General features: G+C 41.0%; 1 protein-coding gene across 28 annotated transcripts in view; it reads right to left on the reverse strand.

The window, feature by feature from the left end:
* Positions 1–18,421, reverse strand: part of ptprfa (protein tyrosine phosphatase receptor type Fa) — a 316,431-nt gene that overhangs the window by 74,326 nt on the left and 223,684 nt on the right. For all 28 annotated transcript variants that reach the window (XR_010914989.1, XM_067512515.1, XM_067512498.1 and 25 more), the window contains 2 exons: positions 2,679–2,796; positions 1,107–1,688 (listed from right to left, as the gene is read on the reverse strand). Coding sequence is in view for 27 of the 28 variants with exons in the window: in XM_067512515.1 (XP_067368616.1) it covers positions 1,107–1,688; positions 2,679–2,796 (700 nt within the window). In the remaining variant the exon portion in view is untranslated. The remainder of the gene's footprint in view (positions 1–1,106; positions 1,689–2,678; positions 2,797–18,421) is intronic.

An 18,421-nucleotide genomic window follows, 5' to 3' on the forward strand; every position in this document is an offset into this window, starting at 1 on the left:
ATCCCTTGTGTCTTACATCAAACAGCCTAAATGAGCAGCAGAGCGATGCTTTTTAACAAAAGCAGATACTGTACTGTACAGCAGCTGTTCTGTCAGACTGTGACTGTGAAATGTAGAATAAAAAAACTCTGCTCCAGAAAGCATCAGTCGTACAGGGGATACGTGGGGATAACCCAGGCAGGGGCATAGCATGCACTCAAACGTGGAACCATGAGTGCAGTTCAAGTCGCAGAAATAAGGAAATAAAAGGGAATGTTTAGACTTTCATAGTTATAGATGCAAAGGAAAGACTGAAGTCTCCATTTTCCTGCTGACGCAAAGACAGTGGTAGCGGACACACAGTTATTGTTTATGCTGTTTTTATTGCCTCTGTGTTTGGTGATATCCTGATTATGCAAAACACTGCGTTTTAGTGCTAAGTTTTGGCCCTGCTGTATGTACTGCATATTAATAGGTGAACTAAAATGAAATCTTTAATGTGATAAAGACGTATTAATGATATCATCCAATTGATTGACCTGCAATTCAACATGAACATCATTAACACTAATGTTGCCAGAAAACACGCTGGTTTGATTTAACACTTGTATTTATCACACAGCAGCAGAAATAACATGTGGGTTTCATCAGTAGTTTCTGGTTCGGGAGAGGGGCTTTGTGTAGTTTTGCTCTAATTTGCTTTGCAGTACTTTCATTCATAATTTAAATCGTTCAATGTTATGACAGGGTCTGTCATTATAGTAATTAATATTCCGTGATTTTTTTTTCAGTGAGACAGCAGTTGGAAGCTTTTTCTCACTTGTTCTGAGTTTAACAGTAAAAATTACCTAAAATAAGTAAGTTGTCAGAATCTCAGACTTTTAATATGCGTTACAACTGAAGCTCGCCCGATTCCACCTGCTGATTCTTTATTGCCTCTGCCAACAATGTATTCATCTGTTCCTCAACACTGCACTGACCTGTGCCTGTGGTATGTCAATACTTGTGGTTGCCCTGTCTCAGCCTTAAATGTCCATGTCATGGAGTAATATATGTAGAGTGGTGAGATCACAGATGAAGCTGCATTAAACTTCCTACAAACACCATGTAACAGCTGTGGTTCCCACCTGGCATGGTAGTGGACATGGTCCTACTTTGTATGCTGGGACTGATGGGTCCTCCCCCTTTATTGGTAAAAGCTTGGACTCTGATGTCATACGTCGTGTCAGGCTGCAAACCTTGGATGGTCATCTGTGTTTCTGTGCTGCTGTTGGTGTTGTTGTGTTGGCTATTAATATCTCGATAGACCACCATGTACTTGACAATCTTCCCGTTCCTCTCGGCCAGAGGTGGGGGTTCCCAGGCCAGTTTGGTGGATGTGGCAGTCAAGCCTACCACACTTAGATTCAAGGGGTAGCTGGTAGGGATGTCTTCAGGAGTGCTGATCTCCTTGACATATTCTTCTCCATTGCCTGCTCGGTTTTTTGCACACAGTTTGAAGATGTAGGTTGCTCCCTTATGGAGACCAGTGACTGTGAAATGGTCGTCTGTCTTTCTGAAGTCTTTGATAGTAAAAGCTTCCTCCTCTGCTCTCTTGTATTGCAGCTGGTATCCCACATGCTCCCCCACCATTTCCTTAGGGGGCTGCCACTGGATCAGAGCAGTGTTCCCTATGGTGGTACTGATCATCATCGTGGGTTTACCAGGAACTGGAAAACAGGGAACATTCAAGTATTTAAACGCATCTTAATATTCACGATATACGAAAAATCTCACAGCGCATTGGTGCCTTTCTACTTATGATACACAGATGCAGTTTCTTGGCCCAGTTTTTATGGTATCATCTGTCTTTTTACTTTACATCGGTCTCCGTGGGGTTACGCTTTATACGTAAGGGCTCGTTGTGGTTGCTGTGAGTCCATAAAGACCTCAAACTGCACAGAACACAGTGATTTTTTTGCCAGAAATTTAGGCTGATTTCATTCTACTTTCTTTGCCACAATTTGTCCCATTTCTGCTCCACCTCTGTATGTTTAGTTCAGTAGCACAGCACATGATGTTCAGGCCTTTGTGGTCAAGTACAGGAACTCTTTGAATTTGGCTGTACCATTATCACATTGGGCACAAAAACAGAGTGTGATTTGTAAAAAACAGGTCAAACTGATTCTAATGAAAACGGTCCACTTACTATAAGTAAGTAGTTTCTTCTGAAACCTAATTAAAGCTTAATGCAAACAGTTGCACATTGGAGAAAAGCTATACAAATCTATGTCATGGACTTAATTTTATAGCAACTTTTCTAAACTTTACTTAAGTTTGCAAGTAAACTTGTAGTTAAAACCCTGACGCTGTTAAAGTGAGGAAGGGGGAGTTTTATTTTTTTATGGTGGATGGTCTGCACTTTACTCTGCTTCTCATTCCCCCATTCACATCACACACTTTCATTTGGAGAAGCTGCTTAGAATTGGTCTGACCCAGAAGAAGTTGGGTCCAATAAGACATTGAATCAAACTTCTTCTGGCTCAAGGACATTTCAACATCTGACAGGAGGAGCCAGGAATGGAACCAGCAACCCTGGGATTGGTGACTGTCACCCTTTTTAGGAATTCACCTCTTCATTTTAAGAGGCAGAACATATTATTTCTTCTTTCTCCATGTATGAAATGCAACACACACATCTAACTTCACGCATCACACACCTGCTCCTGTGGTGGTGACCAGTTTGGCCTTGCTGCGAGCTCCATCGCCTTTGGTGGTATATGCTGCCACGGTCACAGAGTAGGTTGTTTCAGGGAGCAGACCTGCGATAATGGCCTCCTGCAAGGAAGACAGTCCCAGAAAAAAAAGAGTCAAGGAGGGAAAAAGAGAGCAAGGAAAAAGGCAACAACATCCATGTTGAAACTGTAGCCTTAGTTGTATGGTGTGTTGTCTGCCAGTTTTCCGTACCAAGCACTCAAGCACATTAGACAAGTCAAGCACACACGACATGTGTCTGCTCCACATTTCTGATCCTCCCAAGACATTTAAACTGCTCTTTTCAGAAAGAAGTCAAGTGAGGGTCATGAGTCTAAACCCAGAGTGCATTTAGATGGAAGTGAAATGCTCAGTGAAGTTCATGGTTCCTGGTTCTTAAAGTATAAGACCACTGGAACTATAGAGATAGAAAAAGCACATTGCGTTGGTTACATAAGTAAAAGTAAGAATAGAACAGATGTGCTTTCTAGATGCTCCTGAATCCTTTTTGGCTACAATTACTATGTAAAACCTCAACATCTTGGGTAAGTCTCTACACACTTCTCAGACCTGGGTTTGGACAGCTTATCCTATTCTGCCTAGCAGTTAGAACTTTGCTTCACCTATGAATGTTATTATGAACGTCAATAGCAAGTTCTTCTGTGTTCATGGTTTGTCCTAAGATACACTGTGAATTGTGGGATCTTATATAGTCTGCACTGTAAAACATTGTATGCAAACATGATTTCACTTTTTCAACTTTTGTTATAGTGAGTACACTTATGGGCAAAAATGAACCAACTGTAGTTTGATTAAATACAACACAATTGAATACAAATATGCTTGACACTTGAATGACCTTCTCTCTACAGAGGAGGTTGCCTACAACACCATTTATCAGAAACGAACAAAGTCGTTAAGTCATTAATCCTACAGGGCAGTTCAAGAGCGATTTGCATGTGACAACACACATGAAACCATGGTGAGACAGCAATCAGACGAGCAGGTGTCAACGACCTAACAACCTTACAGAATGTATATTCATTGCTCTCGGAGCCAGTTGGTCATAACTGATAAAAGAACACAGTACAAGCAAGTGCAGTTGCCACTGAAAAGCACCTTTGGGATACTCTCAAAAAGGAAGATGCTGCCTATTTATACTTTGTTCGGGACCATGTGAATAAACCAGACTATTTGAAAAATTTTATGTTGACAGAGAAAGTAGAATTTTTTTTTTTTTTGGGCTTGAATGAGAAGTGTCATTTTTGGTAAAGACCAAACTCTCAGTGTAAGAACCTTTTCACATCTGTAGAAGCTGGTGGTGGCAGTATCATGATTTGGACCTGTTTTGCTGCCTCTGGATAGGGCGGCCTGTCATCATTGATGGAGCAATGAATTCAGTTGTAGAAGAAAATTCTACAGGAGATTGTCAAGTCACAATTTGTGAGAGGAACCTTAACAGAAAGTGGAGCCAGACAATGATCCTAAACAAACAAGTAATTTTTTACCAAAGAAAGGTTAAAGCAGAATAAACGATGTTTTAGAATGGACCAGTTAACGTCTTGACCTTAATCCTCTAGAAATGCTGTGAAGGAACTGAAGCAGGACATTCATGAAGCTAGTCAGAGTTGAAACTGTTTAGAAAGAAGGGGGATGGGCTAAAATCTCCCCACGGCAATGTCCAGGGCTTCTAAACAGCTGCTGCACACTAGTTACTAAAGGCACAGGTTCACACACTTATAACAAAAATGAAAAATATAGATTTGTTTTTCAATATACAACCATGTATGTCATGGCAGATTAGCAACAGACTCAAAATACTGCCTGAACCAGGTCTCAGGCTCCAATGGGAATGATGGACAAACAATGAAAGAAAAACCCAAATTGTACTGAATTATCTTTTTTATCTATAAGAGAAATTGTACAGTCCATCGTTACACTACATCATTTATCCTGTTTCCTGGACAAGTCTCCAGAATTGGTCATTTCTTGCACACTGACAATGTAGAATCTGAACACAGAAGGAGAGAAATCGAACATATATCAAGCTTCATATGACCCTTCAGGAAAATGTCTGCCCTCACAAACACAGATCAAGCTGATCTGCTGGTCAAAAAACCTTGGTCACACTGGAAGTTAGCTGCTAGCTGCTGGCATTCAGTCCATTTAAAGGTTCAGAAAAAGGCCCACGTCTCACAAATAGCAGAAGATTCCTTTCTAGTGCTCCTTCGAATTGATTAGTAGAGAGGAGTTGCAAAGATGAAGCAGCTTATTTTGAGAGAAAAATGGCAGGATGAGGATCATGGAGGTGAGAGTGTGTGTGTGTGTGCGTGTGTGTGCGTTTGTGTGTGTTTGTTTGTCGGGGGTGTGTGATAGTTTGACCAGAGAACACACAGCGGGTTCTGTTTCTCACTTTCTGTGCAATGGAGATGACAAAGATGAAAAAACTAGTTCTAATTATTATTTTATGGCTGGCAATTTTATATCAATCAAATGATGTTTAAAAGGTTCTTCCTGTGCTAATTTATGACCAGTCATACTCTATTTTCCTACCTGCTGTCTTTTCTGCAGGGCAAATGGGGGAAAAGATAAAAGAAAAATGTGACTCTTGTGAAGCTGAAGCCATCGAAAAGTGTCATCTGGTGGTTTTCCTTCACACATTTGTTACCAGACTTTCATTTACACCTGACCTTTTCAAATGCAGAACATTGGGAATTCATCCACGCAGTACGAGTCAGTGTGGATGAATTCCCAGTGATTGACAAGATGAAACCATTTTCCTGTGAGTTTGGAATCTGGTTTATAAGAGTCACTCATTCTAAAGTTATTTTATCGGTGGAAAAAGTGTCATTTACTGGTAGATTCTGTTTTTGATCATTCACACCTTTTCCCCATTCAGACCACATTTAGACTAGATTATCAGGGAGTTTAACTTTTAGTATTTGTAACCTGGTTACTTTGATTAAACACTGGCCAATACACAGGCAATACAATAATAGCAACTTTACTATAATCCTAATCTGTAATGTTAGCTACATATCTAATGTATGAGCCGACCAGGTTTTCCCCTGTTTTTGTATATGTTGGATATTGTGAGGTTAGTTAGATTACGAAGTTTCTGTGTGCTCTGACGATTTCATTAATGACGTCATATAACTGCCTTTGAAGTTTCCCCTTTGAGAAGTGTGTGACGAGTGAAGTATTTCAGCTCAGCCTTCGGGAAAGAACGGACTCAGCTTTTGGGGCTATGAGTTACAGCTGTTAGCGAGTTAAGTTCAGCTATTAGGGCTGACAGAAAGAACGGACTACAAGGTAGTGGGCACACGGCTTCTTACCTTGTTCTGTGGAATTGATTTGTGAACGTATTTGTAAAATTACTATTCGTAAAACTGTAGAATTCTTATCGGCTAAGTTGAGAAACGTGGAATTCAATAAACGTTCAGTTTTCTTCGTACAATGATCTCTGGGGTGGATCATTGTCGGACCACCGGATACCGATACCAGATGCCTCTACAGCTAATTTTAACATTCATGACATTTTTGAAAGAAAGACACTTTTCTCTGAACATTGTCATTCCCTCTGTCTCAGCCAATCAGCCTCTCTCTCTCTCTTCTTGTCCTTTTCCAAACTCAATCAGCCGACTGAGTGTGTTTCCCTTATCAGGTGGCTGCAGACTGTCACAAAATCATCCCATAGTTGTCCTTCATCCACCTACTATTATTGCGATTAGGGTCGGGTAGGACTGCGGCTTTTCAGAGTTTCCTAGTTCTGTCCAACCTTTAATGGACAAGACGATGAGGTAAAAACTGGCAGATAGGTAACTACAAAATAACTTCCACTCATCTTACTTAAAAAGAACTGTCCTGTTTACCTCACATTTGTTCTAATTACCTACTTGCTCCCAAGCTGTTAACTTGTGGAAATTATGTAACACTATAAAAAGCCAAATCAAAGCAGTGAAAGTAAATAATTATGTGCCTGTTTCCAACTTTGTAGCTACAAAATAGATGTAAATTAGTCACTGACAGCCCACAGTGAGCTGCAGTGTGGAAAAGCAGTAAGACCAACAAGCTCACCACCTATAATATGGCATCAAATGTATTACATAGGTTCTGTGTATTTCTGTGGACCCTACGCAGACCCCTACATCGTAGCCTGACGTGCACCTTCACAGAAATGCAACTACTTGTCACGGCAGAGCAGTCGCAACAACAGCAGTGTGTCCTCTCTAGTCTTCTGCCACGTACAGGCCACCATTTCTGACACCTGCTCTCCTTCCTGCTTTGCAGTGATTCGAATACATTTACTGATGTTCAGCACTTGTTAGCTCCACCTCCAACATTATCCGCGGATTTTCCGACACCGTTGTCGGTAGAAGACCCAAAAACTGGCATTGAAACCCAACCTCCAACTAGCAGGTTTGGTGGTGAAACTGCAGTGTGACATTGACACTCACCAACCAACAGGTATAAATGCTCACGAAGGTGCAGCCTTAGTGTAAAATTATAAATATTCATATTTCTAAGTACAAATCAAACTTTGCAGGGGTGTCTTTGGCCTAAATATATAAAAACAGATAACCCAGTACTAATCTAAACACACACCGAGACACACAGCAATGATTTTGTACATGTTGTCATACGGGCACTCAGCAGTAAACACTGGTCCACTATGTCTGTTTTCATATCAAAGACAATTCCTGTTCATGCCACCACAACACACACACATTCCCTCAAACCATCAAACCCTAGAAGCCAGGCCACACACACTGGGGATATGAATCAAACAAACCTAGTTAAGAATTTAAAGGAGACTGTCTCATTGTTGTTTTCTCAGCTGACAGTTCCCTCTGAACATCCTGGCTGCTTTAGCGTCACTGCAGAATAGTATGAGGAATAAAAGTGACAGGACATTGTTTTTGTTGAAGACAACAGACCAACAGATTATTGTGTTGTTTTAACCTTTAATTTAAGTTTGCTTCTTTCTCTAATATTTTTTTTTCTATATTGATTTTAATTCCAGTACATTGCAACTTAAGTCTTAACTGGGGTTCAAAGCACGAACAGTATAAAAAAATCCTACAAACATGAAGGAAACAACAAATACTGTACATCCACGGATACAAAGAGGAAAAACGCGTACAACAATAACTGTTACACAAGGGCATAGCCTTCGTTATGGAGAGTAGAAACATGCCCCTATTAATATTTTGTGAAAATAGAAATGTCCCTACCAATGTTTGAACATAGCCTTTGGTGTGAAGTAGTCTGGATCTTTGGAGACACTGCGTTAGGCTGCAGCCCCTTAATTGGAGCACTGAAGGACAGATGTACATTGGCAGTAAACGGAATATGAATAACTGGCCAACAGTTATTTTGCCAAGACAGTAGATGCTCTTATTTTGTGCTACTTGCAACCACATTCATGGCGTCATTACTACAAAGTAAAGATCATAACTAAAGGTTCACATGTGTTCAAAATACAAAATAACAATTAGTAATAAACAAAGAAATGGGAGATACATAAAAGATAAACATGGAAGTAAGAAGAAAGAAATAGGGAAGATGACGTTTTACACTCATTGAGGTCCTAATGGTCTGTATGTGAATTAGCCATGTGTTGTTGTGGTTTATGGTAATTAAGTCATGTGCAGCTGGTGAGAGACACGTGCAGTTTCCCTGTTTAAAGTGAAGAGGAGCAGTACAGTGATGAAGGAGCTAGTACTGATGCCTCACAGCTAGAAGGTCCCCGGTTTGAATCCCTGTCCAACTGTGGCCTATCTATGTGAAGTTTGCATGTTTTCTCTGGGTGCTCAAGTTTCCTCCCTCAGTTCAAACACATGCATGTTGGGTTAATTAGTGACTCTAAATGGTCTGTGTTGACCGTGAAACAGTATGGACACCTGTCAAGGGTGGTCCCCACTTCTTGCCCTATGACCACTGGGAGAGGCTCCAGCCCCCCACAACACTGAACAGGACAAGTGGTTACAGATAATGGATGAAGTATTGAAAAGTGAACAATAAATAACAGAATATTATCTGTTAACGATGAAAAAAAGAAGGAAATAATGCTTCTGCTTTATGAACAACTTCGCCCTTTCATCCCTTGCAGCTGACTTCAGCCTTTTTAAGGTTTAGACTGGTGTGGAGGCTGAAAAGCAAAGGAATTGTTTATATTTCAGTAAGTCTGACCTCATTTAACCAATTTATAAATTAACTGAAGTTACTACAAAGGTAACACAATAAGCAGTGAGCAATGGGTTTTTCATATTCTTCAAGTGCCTTTAAAAAGTAAAACACAAAATCTGAAAAACAAAATGAAAATGTCACAAAACTAATTTTAGTATTTCAGTATTCTCCGTTATCAGTTATGCGAAGAATACATCCTTTTCATGGTATTGCTGAAAGCAATAAAAACATAGTTAGTGGGTAATAATCTGGACATTCTGCTGGTAGAAGAGAAAGTGACTTGACCTTTGAGCTAAAAAGCAATGAGGAATTAACCAAAAAATCTCTGTCTACAAAGGAAAGGGTGAATGCAAATGTTGTAGTCTATTTCTAACCTGTCATCGTTGCCCTTTTTCTTAATTTGTCTACGTTCTTCTTTTGCTCTTAATGGCCTTTCCCACTTCTCATTACTGCTTCTGTTTCTCTCATGTCTTTGTTGCACGGACAGACGCAAGCAGAGCTGTAAGGGCAGCGAAGGGAATCTTCCAGACACACCCTTTTCAAAAATAATTAGACCACCGTCCCTTTTTTATCCTTTTCCGTCTTTATTGTGACTCTAAATAAAGAAATAAAGCTATGTGCATTTATTGAACTGTCAGTGCTGTTATTCAGATCTACCTGCCTGATTCAGATTGACTGCTCATTCTGTGTGGAGGTTTCTTGTTCTCCCTGTCCCTATGTGGGACGATGGGTTTGCTATACCAGCTGTACTTGCTGCTCACCAATGTAGACATCAGCAGCATGTGTGGAGTCATTAGGTGCAACCTATAATCCACCCAATTCAGAGCCTGCTGGCTGGGCCTGGTTTCCACTCAATTTGAAAGACATAATGTACCAAATGGTACAAAGTCACAGCCACATGGAGGCTCAATCAATGACAAAGGTGGTGAGATTCACTGTTTTCTTTGTTGTGATTTTTATTTATTTTAGGTAAGAACAGGATCTATCCTCACTAAAGACCACACCTAACCACATTTGAATGCGGACACATTTGCGCAAAACATTTATTATTGTTATTGACTTATTGATTATTTTTTTTATTCTACAGTTCTATGATGGTACATGATTTACAATACCTGTTTCTCCTTTAGTATTTAAGACCATCTCTCATGTTCACCTCTTGCCAGATTATACATCAAGCGGTAAGTAAAACCTTTTTGTGACTAGTGTCCCCTTTCTTTTCCATTAGATTTTGGTTCCAAAGACTGTTCCAAAACATCTCATGTGTTTAGAGAGATTCTCCTTCTGATTTGTATGTGTTCAAATAATATTCTGAAAATTCAGACATTTTTTAATTCATCATTCTCAAACTAAGTCAGAAGTTTTTCTGCTGTTTGGTGTCTTTGTATTTAGTGAGGCCATGCTTGGCATCCTCAGTCCTAAAGCACAGCTGCATTCTGATGCCCTTTTATAAACACTAGTGCAGCGTGACCTACGCTAAATAAGAACAACTAGAATATGCTCCTAAAACACAGGATTCATCATCCTTAGCACTTTCTGCATTTGAAGAACATGTCACGAATAAAGCAAAGAAAAAAAAAAAAAATAGATCAATGGCTTTTGTCTTGTCCCTTCAACACGTTCCGCACTTAATTTTAATTTTAAGTTTTAATTTAATTTGGCTTTTAATTTAATGTTCCCATTTTAGTGTAAAGTGCTTTGAGTACCAATAGGTAGAAAAGTGCTATAAAGTGCAGACCATATAAGAAGAGCTGGTTCTAATGTTTTGGCCACCTTATTTAAAATGAATCTTCTTCTTTTCCTTTCGGCTGCTCCCTTTCAGGGGTCGCCACAGCAAATCATGTGCCTCCATCTAACTCTGTCCTCTGCATCCTCTTCTCTCACACCAACTAACTTCATGTCCTCTCTGACTTTATCTCCAAAACATCTAACATGAGCTGTCCCTCTGATGTCCTCATTCCTGATCCTGTCCATCCTCGTCCCTCCCAAAGAGAACCTCAACATCTTAAGCTCTGCTACCTCCAGCTCTGCCTCCTGTCTTTTCTTCAGTGCCACTGTCTCTAAGCCGAACAACATCTCTGGTCTCACCACTGTCATCAACATCTTTCCTTTCATTCTTGCTGATACTCTTTTATCACACAACACACCTGACACTTTTCTCCACCTGTTCCAACCTGCCTGCACTCGCCTCTTCACCTCTTTTCCACACTCTCCGTTGCTCTGAACCGTTGACCCTAAGTACTTAAAGTCCTGCACCTTCTTCACCTCTGCCCCCTGTAACCTCACCGTTCCACCTGGGTCCCTCTCATTGACACACATGTATTCTGTCTTGCTGCGGCTAAGCTTCATTCCTCTGTTTTCCAGAGCAGACCTCCACCTCTCTAGATTTTCCTCCACCTGCTCCCTGCTCTCACTACAAATAACAATGTCATCTGCAAACATCATAGTCCAGGGAGATTCTTGTCTAACCTCATCTGTCAGTCTGTCCATCACCAGAGCAAACAAGAAGGGGCTCAAAGCCGATCCTTGATGCAGACCCACCTCCACCTTGAACTCCTCTGTCACACCTACAGCACCTCACCACTGTCTTACAGCTCTCATACATGTCCTGCACCACTCTAACATACTTCTCTGCCACTCCAGACGTCCTCATACAATACCACAGCTCCTCTCTCGGCACCCTGTCATACGCTTTTTCTAAATCTACGAAGACACAATGCAACTCCCTATGACCTTCTCTGTACTTCTCCATCAGCATCCTCAAAGCAAATACTGCATCTGCTGTACTCTTTCTAGGCATGAAACCATATTGCTGCTCACAAATGTTCACCTCTGCCCTTAGCCGAGCTTCCACTACTCTTTCCCACAACTTCATTGTGTGACTCATCAGCTTTATTCCTCTGTAGTTGCCACAGCTCTGCTCATCTCCCTTGTTCTTAAAAATTGGTACCAGTACACTTCTCCTCCAGTCCTCAGCATCCTCTCACTCTCCAAGATCTTGTTAAACAAACTAGTCAGAGACTCTACTGCCACCTCTCCTAGACACTTCCATACCTCCACCGGTTTGTCATCAGGACCAACTGCCTTTCCGCTCTTCATCCTCTTCAATGTCCTCCTCACTTCACTTCACTTACTAATCTTTGCTACTTCCTGCTCCACACCAGTCACCTCTTCTACTCTTTGTTCCCTTTCATTTTCCTCGTTCATCAACTCTTCAAAGTTCTCCTTCCATCTTCCCATCACACTCCTGGCACCTGTCAATACATTTCCATCCTTATCTTTAATCACACTAACCTGCTGCACATCCTTTCCATCTCTATCTCTTTGTCTGGCCAACCTGTACAAATCCACCTCTCCCTCTTTAGTGTCCAACCTAGGATACAAGTCCTCATATGCTCTTTGTTTGGCCTTTGCCACCTCTATCTTCACCTTACGCTGTATCTCCCTGTACTCCTGTCTACTCTCTTCAGTCCTCTCAGTGTCCCACTTCTTCTTAGCTAACCTCTTTCCCTGTATAGTCTCCTGAACTTCCTCGTTCCACCACCAAGTCTCCTTGTCCATTTTCCTCTTTCCAGATGACAGACCGAGTACCCTCCTACCTGTCTCCCTGATCACATTAGCTGTAGTAGTCCAGTCATCTGGAAGCACCTCCAAACCACCCAGAGTCTGTCTCAGCTCCTCCCTGAAAACTAAACGACATTCTTCCTTTTTCAACTTCCACCACTTTGTCCTCTTCTCTGCCTTTGTCCTCCTTATCTTCCTCACCACCAGCATCATTTTACACACCACAATCCTGTGTTGTTTGGCTACACTCTCCCCTACCAATGCTTTACAGTCACTGATCTCTTTCAGATTACAACGTCTACACAAGATGTAGTCTACCTGAGTGCTTCTACCTCCGCTCTTGTACGTCACCCTATGTTCCTGCCTCTTCTGAAAGAAAGTGTTTACTACAGCCATTTCCATCCTCTTTGCAAAGTCAACCACCATCTGACCTTCTGCGTTCCTGTCCTGAACACCAAACCTGCCCATAACAGTCTCATCACCTCTGTTCCCTTCACCAACATGCCCATTGAAATCTGCACCAATGACAACTCTCTCACCTCTGGGGATGCTCTGCATCACTTGATCTAACTCACTCCAGAATTTCTCCTTCTCTTCTAACTCACATCCTACCTGTGGGGCATAACCACTCTCAACATTGAACATCACCCCTTCAACTTCCAGCTTCAGACTCATCAACCTGTCTGATACTCTTTTCACCTCTAGAACATTCCTCACAAAATCCTCTATATAAAAAATCCTCTAATATAACTCCTACTCCATTTCTCTTCCTATCTGACCCATGGTAAAACAACTTGAACCCTGCTCCTAAGCTTCTAGCCTTGCTACCTTTCCACCTGGTCTCCTGGACACACAGTATGTCCACCTTCCTTCTCTGCATCATGTCGATCAACTCCCTAGCCTTCCCTGTCATAGTACCAACATTCAAAGTCCCTACTGTCAGTCCTACATTCTTAGCTTTCCTCTTCTCTCTCTGCCTACGAACACACCTTCCTCCTCTTCTTCTTCGTCTTCGACCAACAGTAGTCCAATTTCCACCGGTACCCTGTAGGTCAACAGCACCGGTGGCGGTCGTTGTTAACCCGGGCCCCGACCGATCCGGTATGGAAGCCTTTGTCACGATTCGCATGTTTGATTTGGCATGTGTTTTACGTCGGATGCCCTTCCTGCCACAACCCTCTGCATTTATCCAGACTTGGGACTGGCACAAGAAGACACTGGCTTGTGCCCCCTTGCGGTTGCATTCTATTTAAAATGAATGAGGTGGCCAAAATATTAGAACATTAGTTTTACATTGACGTGACGCTGCATAGCATCTGCATATGTCAAATGCTGTAGGTCTCATGCGTTTTGCAAACAATATCCATTCAGACTGTCAATCATCTTTGTTTATTTGGAAAAGGGCTCTGTGCATTTTGGCGATTTGGGGACTGATTGTCTAAATAGCCACTGCGGACAGACAGATGGATGAATGACGCATTCTGTACTGTACTCAGATCATTCATTTGGTGGAGACTATTTACAGTGGCACAAAATCTCATCTATGGTCAGGCTGCAGGACAGTGTGCTGTACATGAGATTCAACTGTCAGTTACATTGTGATTTTATGGTAATGAGGGAACATGTTACTCAACAATGCAACAATGTAGCTCACTGATACTGGCACAGTGGAATAAGACTAATCAGGCTGTGACACACACAACATTTGGAAGTAGCAAACATTCTTTGTTGGTGTTGCCCCACTATTATTTGCTCTGTATGTCTGGTGTCAGTGGGATCTATTCATACTGACCATTCTGTGGCAGAGCAGAACATAATATTTTCAGTTTCTCATCTCGTCTTTAGCTATTGTTCTTCACTGAGGTTGTGCTCGTAGCTGAAGCTGGTGGTGGGGATGAGGGAGTAGATACAATCTTGCAGAAAGAGACTGTAGAGCTCTGAAGTCAGTTTACTTTTCACCTCCAGATGTCAGAGAGTCCTGACTTCTGCAGGAATCAATCAGGGATTACGCTTGTTTGGGCTGAGTTGTGTTACTTAGACTTTAATATTCATTTGCATTTAAATCATGCCAAAGACTGACACTTTGCTCCTGACATGAAGCTGCATGAAGACGTCACTATTTATGGGGGGGAAAACGTTTGATAATACACCAGTAAATTTCATGATAACATCCAGTCTCAAAATATGATGTTTATGAAAAACAATGCAACATCATTTGGACATGAACTTAGTGTAAATGAAGTGTTTTGTGTGCTCAAAACTAGCGGATACCTTTAAGAACAAGTCTATTATGTATCAGAGCACAGCAGCAGGGATCAGTATACTGTTCTGTAGCCTTCATCTTAAGCTATCAGCAGAATAACTATAGAATGCCTAGTTTTTAAAAAATAAAAATCATGTATTTAATACACCCCTGTGGGACCCATTATACTATGGAAGTTTGTTTGGTGAACTTTAACACTGCACGACTCGCATGAACAATAGAGATCCAAGTTAAAATTACGCTTAGATGTCTGACACCATACGGGTCTCTGGTGAACAATTTGAGCATAGAGGGTTATGCATTGTGATAAGCTTAAATAACAATTACTCCCAATGTTCAAGGATCTTTTTAGGCCATAAAGTGATTCACTGATGGAGGCTGCGGCACATTACTGGGCCTATTTCGCTCCCTACACATGAACGGCTGCTTTAGCAGCTGTGATTTAAAGGCACAGGGCATTTGTATTCCGCTCCTCAACCTTGCTGACTAATCCGAAAATAAAAGACAAAGGGCTTTGCTTCCTCAGCTTCGCAGAAGAAATAAACAAAAGCTGTTCTCATAAACAATGGTAGCTGTTAATGGTGGGGTGAAAATCTGCTTCATTCTCTGGCCAAAGCAGAGATCACACACACACACACACATACATTAAATAAAAGTTAATTTAAATGAACAAACAGAATTCTTTCTATTAACCAATAAGGACACAATGTGTTCCAACATAATACTATACGTGAAGGTACAGATTTGATCCCCTCAGCTTCTAACTAGTTTCTTTTGTCTTACAATCAGACAAAGAACAGACAGACTCCCACAGGCAGAGCTTCCTAAACTGATGGCTATCAACACTGTAAAAGTTAAAGGAAACTGCAAACATTGAAATTTTCTTTGTCTCACACCATAATGAGCTGAGTCTGCTGTCTGCTGGTCTGTGTCACAGTATTACATGAGGCAGATAGTCTGGCAGGTTCGGCCTCAACTGTCACTTCAGTTGCTGCCATTTCCCTGCAACCCCAGGCTGTCGTTCTCACTTTAGTGGTGCCCACTGTCTGGCTGGATATTTAAAGCAGCCATCAAACTAAATGGTAGCCTGAGTAGTTGAGCTGTTCACAGCAGGAACAGTCTACAAGTCTATTTATTTATTTTTGTGTATTGTCTAAATGTCTCTTCACCTTCCCTTAACTGTCCATCTGGTCTGCGCTGACGAGAAGCGAGAGATATAGGACACAAGATGACAGGTGAGACAACGAACGAGTCTTTTCACACTAAATAGAAACGTTGCAAGTAAACAAATACATTTATTAAATTTCAAATTATTCTAATTTATTAAAGTACAATTTTAGGTACTTGTAATGCAGTATTTCCATTTCACACTACTTTTAATAGTAGTTATTTCTTTTAGGTGAAGATTCTCATAAAACACTATTCAACTAATAAATGTTAATGTATTATTATGAATGAAACAGGTCCAACTTTACAGCTGCTATACTTTTTTTCCACATTCCAAGACTTTATAGTAACACAGATTTATATACAGAACCAGCTTTTGGCATAGGCCACATAGGCGGCCGCCAATGGCACCACCTGCTGGCAGGGTTGTAGTAACGGGGGGGGTCCCGTCCCCCCACATCTTAGGTAGCAGTTCCCATCATCATGTCATATTGCTGGGGTGCAGTCAGCACTGACTGGGAAAGGAAGAGACTGAACAAGCTGGCAAGGAAGACCAGCTCTGTCCCGGTCTGCCGGCTGCAGTCTGTGGAAGAGGTGGGTGAGAGACGGATGTTGGCCAGCTGACAGCTGACTCTCACCTGCTGCATCAGAAAGTGCAGCTCCTTCATAAACCCTCAGTGCAGGATTCCCACCACTATAAGACTGAACAACTCAGCAGTTTAGCTGAACATTTCATGCTTGGATTCTGTAAATTCTCTTGGCTATGTGCTTTTTATGAGCACATTATTTGTATATTCCACTGCTTTTTGCACTTTCTGTGAGCTGCTTAACAAGTGAATTTCCCCACGTTGGGATCAATAAAGTTTGATCTTATCTTAATGTATCTTATCTTATATGTGGCATATTGATATTGTCATCATAAAGAAGTCTGTCCAAGGCATCAGGTGCAGCTTGCGTGAGATTTCTGGATGCTTGTTCTGCAAAAAAGTCCATATGTGTACAACTACAAATGACAGCTATCAGAGATATGGATAAGAGTTTAATGCTACATCATAGTTTTCTGTTGTCTTGACTGCACATTGTGCTTCTATTAGGCCCATTGTTACTAAATACGGTGTATTCACCGGCCATGGCACCTTTTCTAATCTTGTTATATTATATTGTTGTTTGAACAGTTTGAACACTCTCGCCTACGGCACCAAAATGGCTGGAACCGGCTCTGTCTATGTAACCAAAACTATTCCCTTCTCATATTTTTCACCTTTTAAAGTTTCTAGCCTTGCATTTACTGTATTTATCAACAGCATTCGTTGGTTTTAAATGGCAGTTTGTGAATTTCTACCCCCTCGGGAGATTCTGCATTGCTTATTAGCATGATGACATTCAGGTAAACTTTTAAAACCATTGGTTCTCATGTTGATGTTGATGTGTGTATTTTTTACACTGTACACATCAGATCATCTGCATCACAAGTTACAAGTTTCGTTTATGTTTTCTTAAGAGAATGTCGACAGATTAATGCTGCTTGCTTATGTAGACACATTTGCACATTTGGAACTTTACTGTACCATAACACACTATGTTAGAAGCCTTAGTCCTACAGTATTAATACATTGCTTTCAAACACACCTGACCGTTCTTATCTGTGTCTGTATCAAACCTATTTTACACTCCCTGCCCAACACTAAGCAGCACACAACGTTGCTGGTGAACATATAGTAGAACATTTAGCGGTTAACAATCAGATATATCACTCAGGCTTTGGTAGAACACTAAAATATTTTATTCAACTTACAGTTCAACATCAGACATTGGCCTCTTTCATACTTAACTTCACATACCATGACTACTCTGTGAAACACACTGATGAGGTTCCTTGCACCCATAGATGTTGACAGACAAATTATTAATCTTGTATGTAGCTTGACCTCCATTAGCATCAACGACTTATTGTAAACCCCCACTTGGCTTTTCTTTCATCTGTATTTGTTAAAAAAAAAAAAAAAAGAAACACACACTTACTCTTCGTTTCACCTCAGATCTCTAAGAGAAGCCTTCGACCAGCCTCCTCCGGCCGAACACTTTACACAGCATTTCACTCTTCACTTGATTGTAGGAAAAATGTTACAGAGTGGGGACTGGCAACCCACGAGGTTGCACCAAAATTATAAAACTTTTTTTTGCGAAACAAAATGATATAATCCAGAAGGGTGCAGCTTTGTCCAGAAGTGAATGACATCATAATGTTACCAAATGTGTTTCTGAATGCAACCTTTGTATTACGATGTTTGTTAACATGCCCAACTGTCCTCATTTGTCGGAATATCCAGCCATTTATTAAAATGGTCAAATTTCACAATTAAATGAGGAGTATTAGTGCTAACTACAACAAAAACAGACAATGAAGACATTGTCTTTGGCACCTCCCTCAGTGCTCGACCCATTGCTGGATTTGTTTTTCAGGGCTACAACAAACAAAGATGAGCCACAGAGAAGTTGCCATATCTTATCAGATCAGGCAATGCT

Source organism: Channa argus, chromosome 8 (genome assembly GCF_033026475.1).
Source record: "Channa argus isolate prfri chromosome 8, Channa argus male v1.0, whole genome shotgun sequence".
NCBI classification, from domain to species: Eukaryota; Metazoa; Chordata; class Actinopteri; order Anabantiformes; family Channidae; genus Channa; species Channa argus.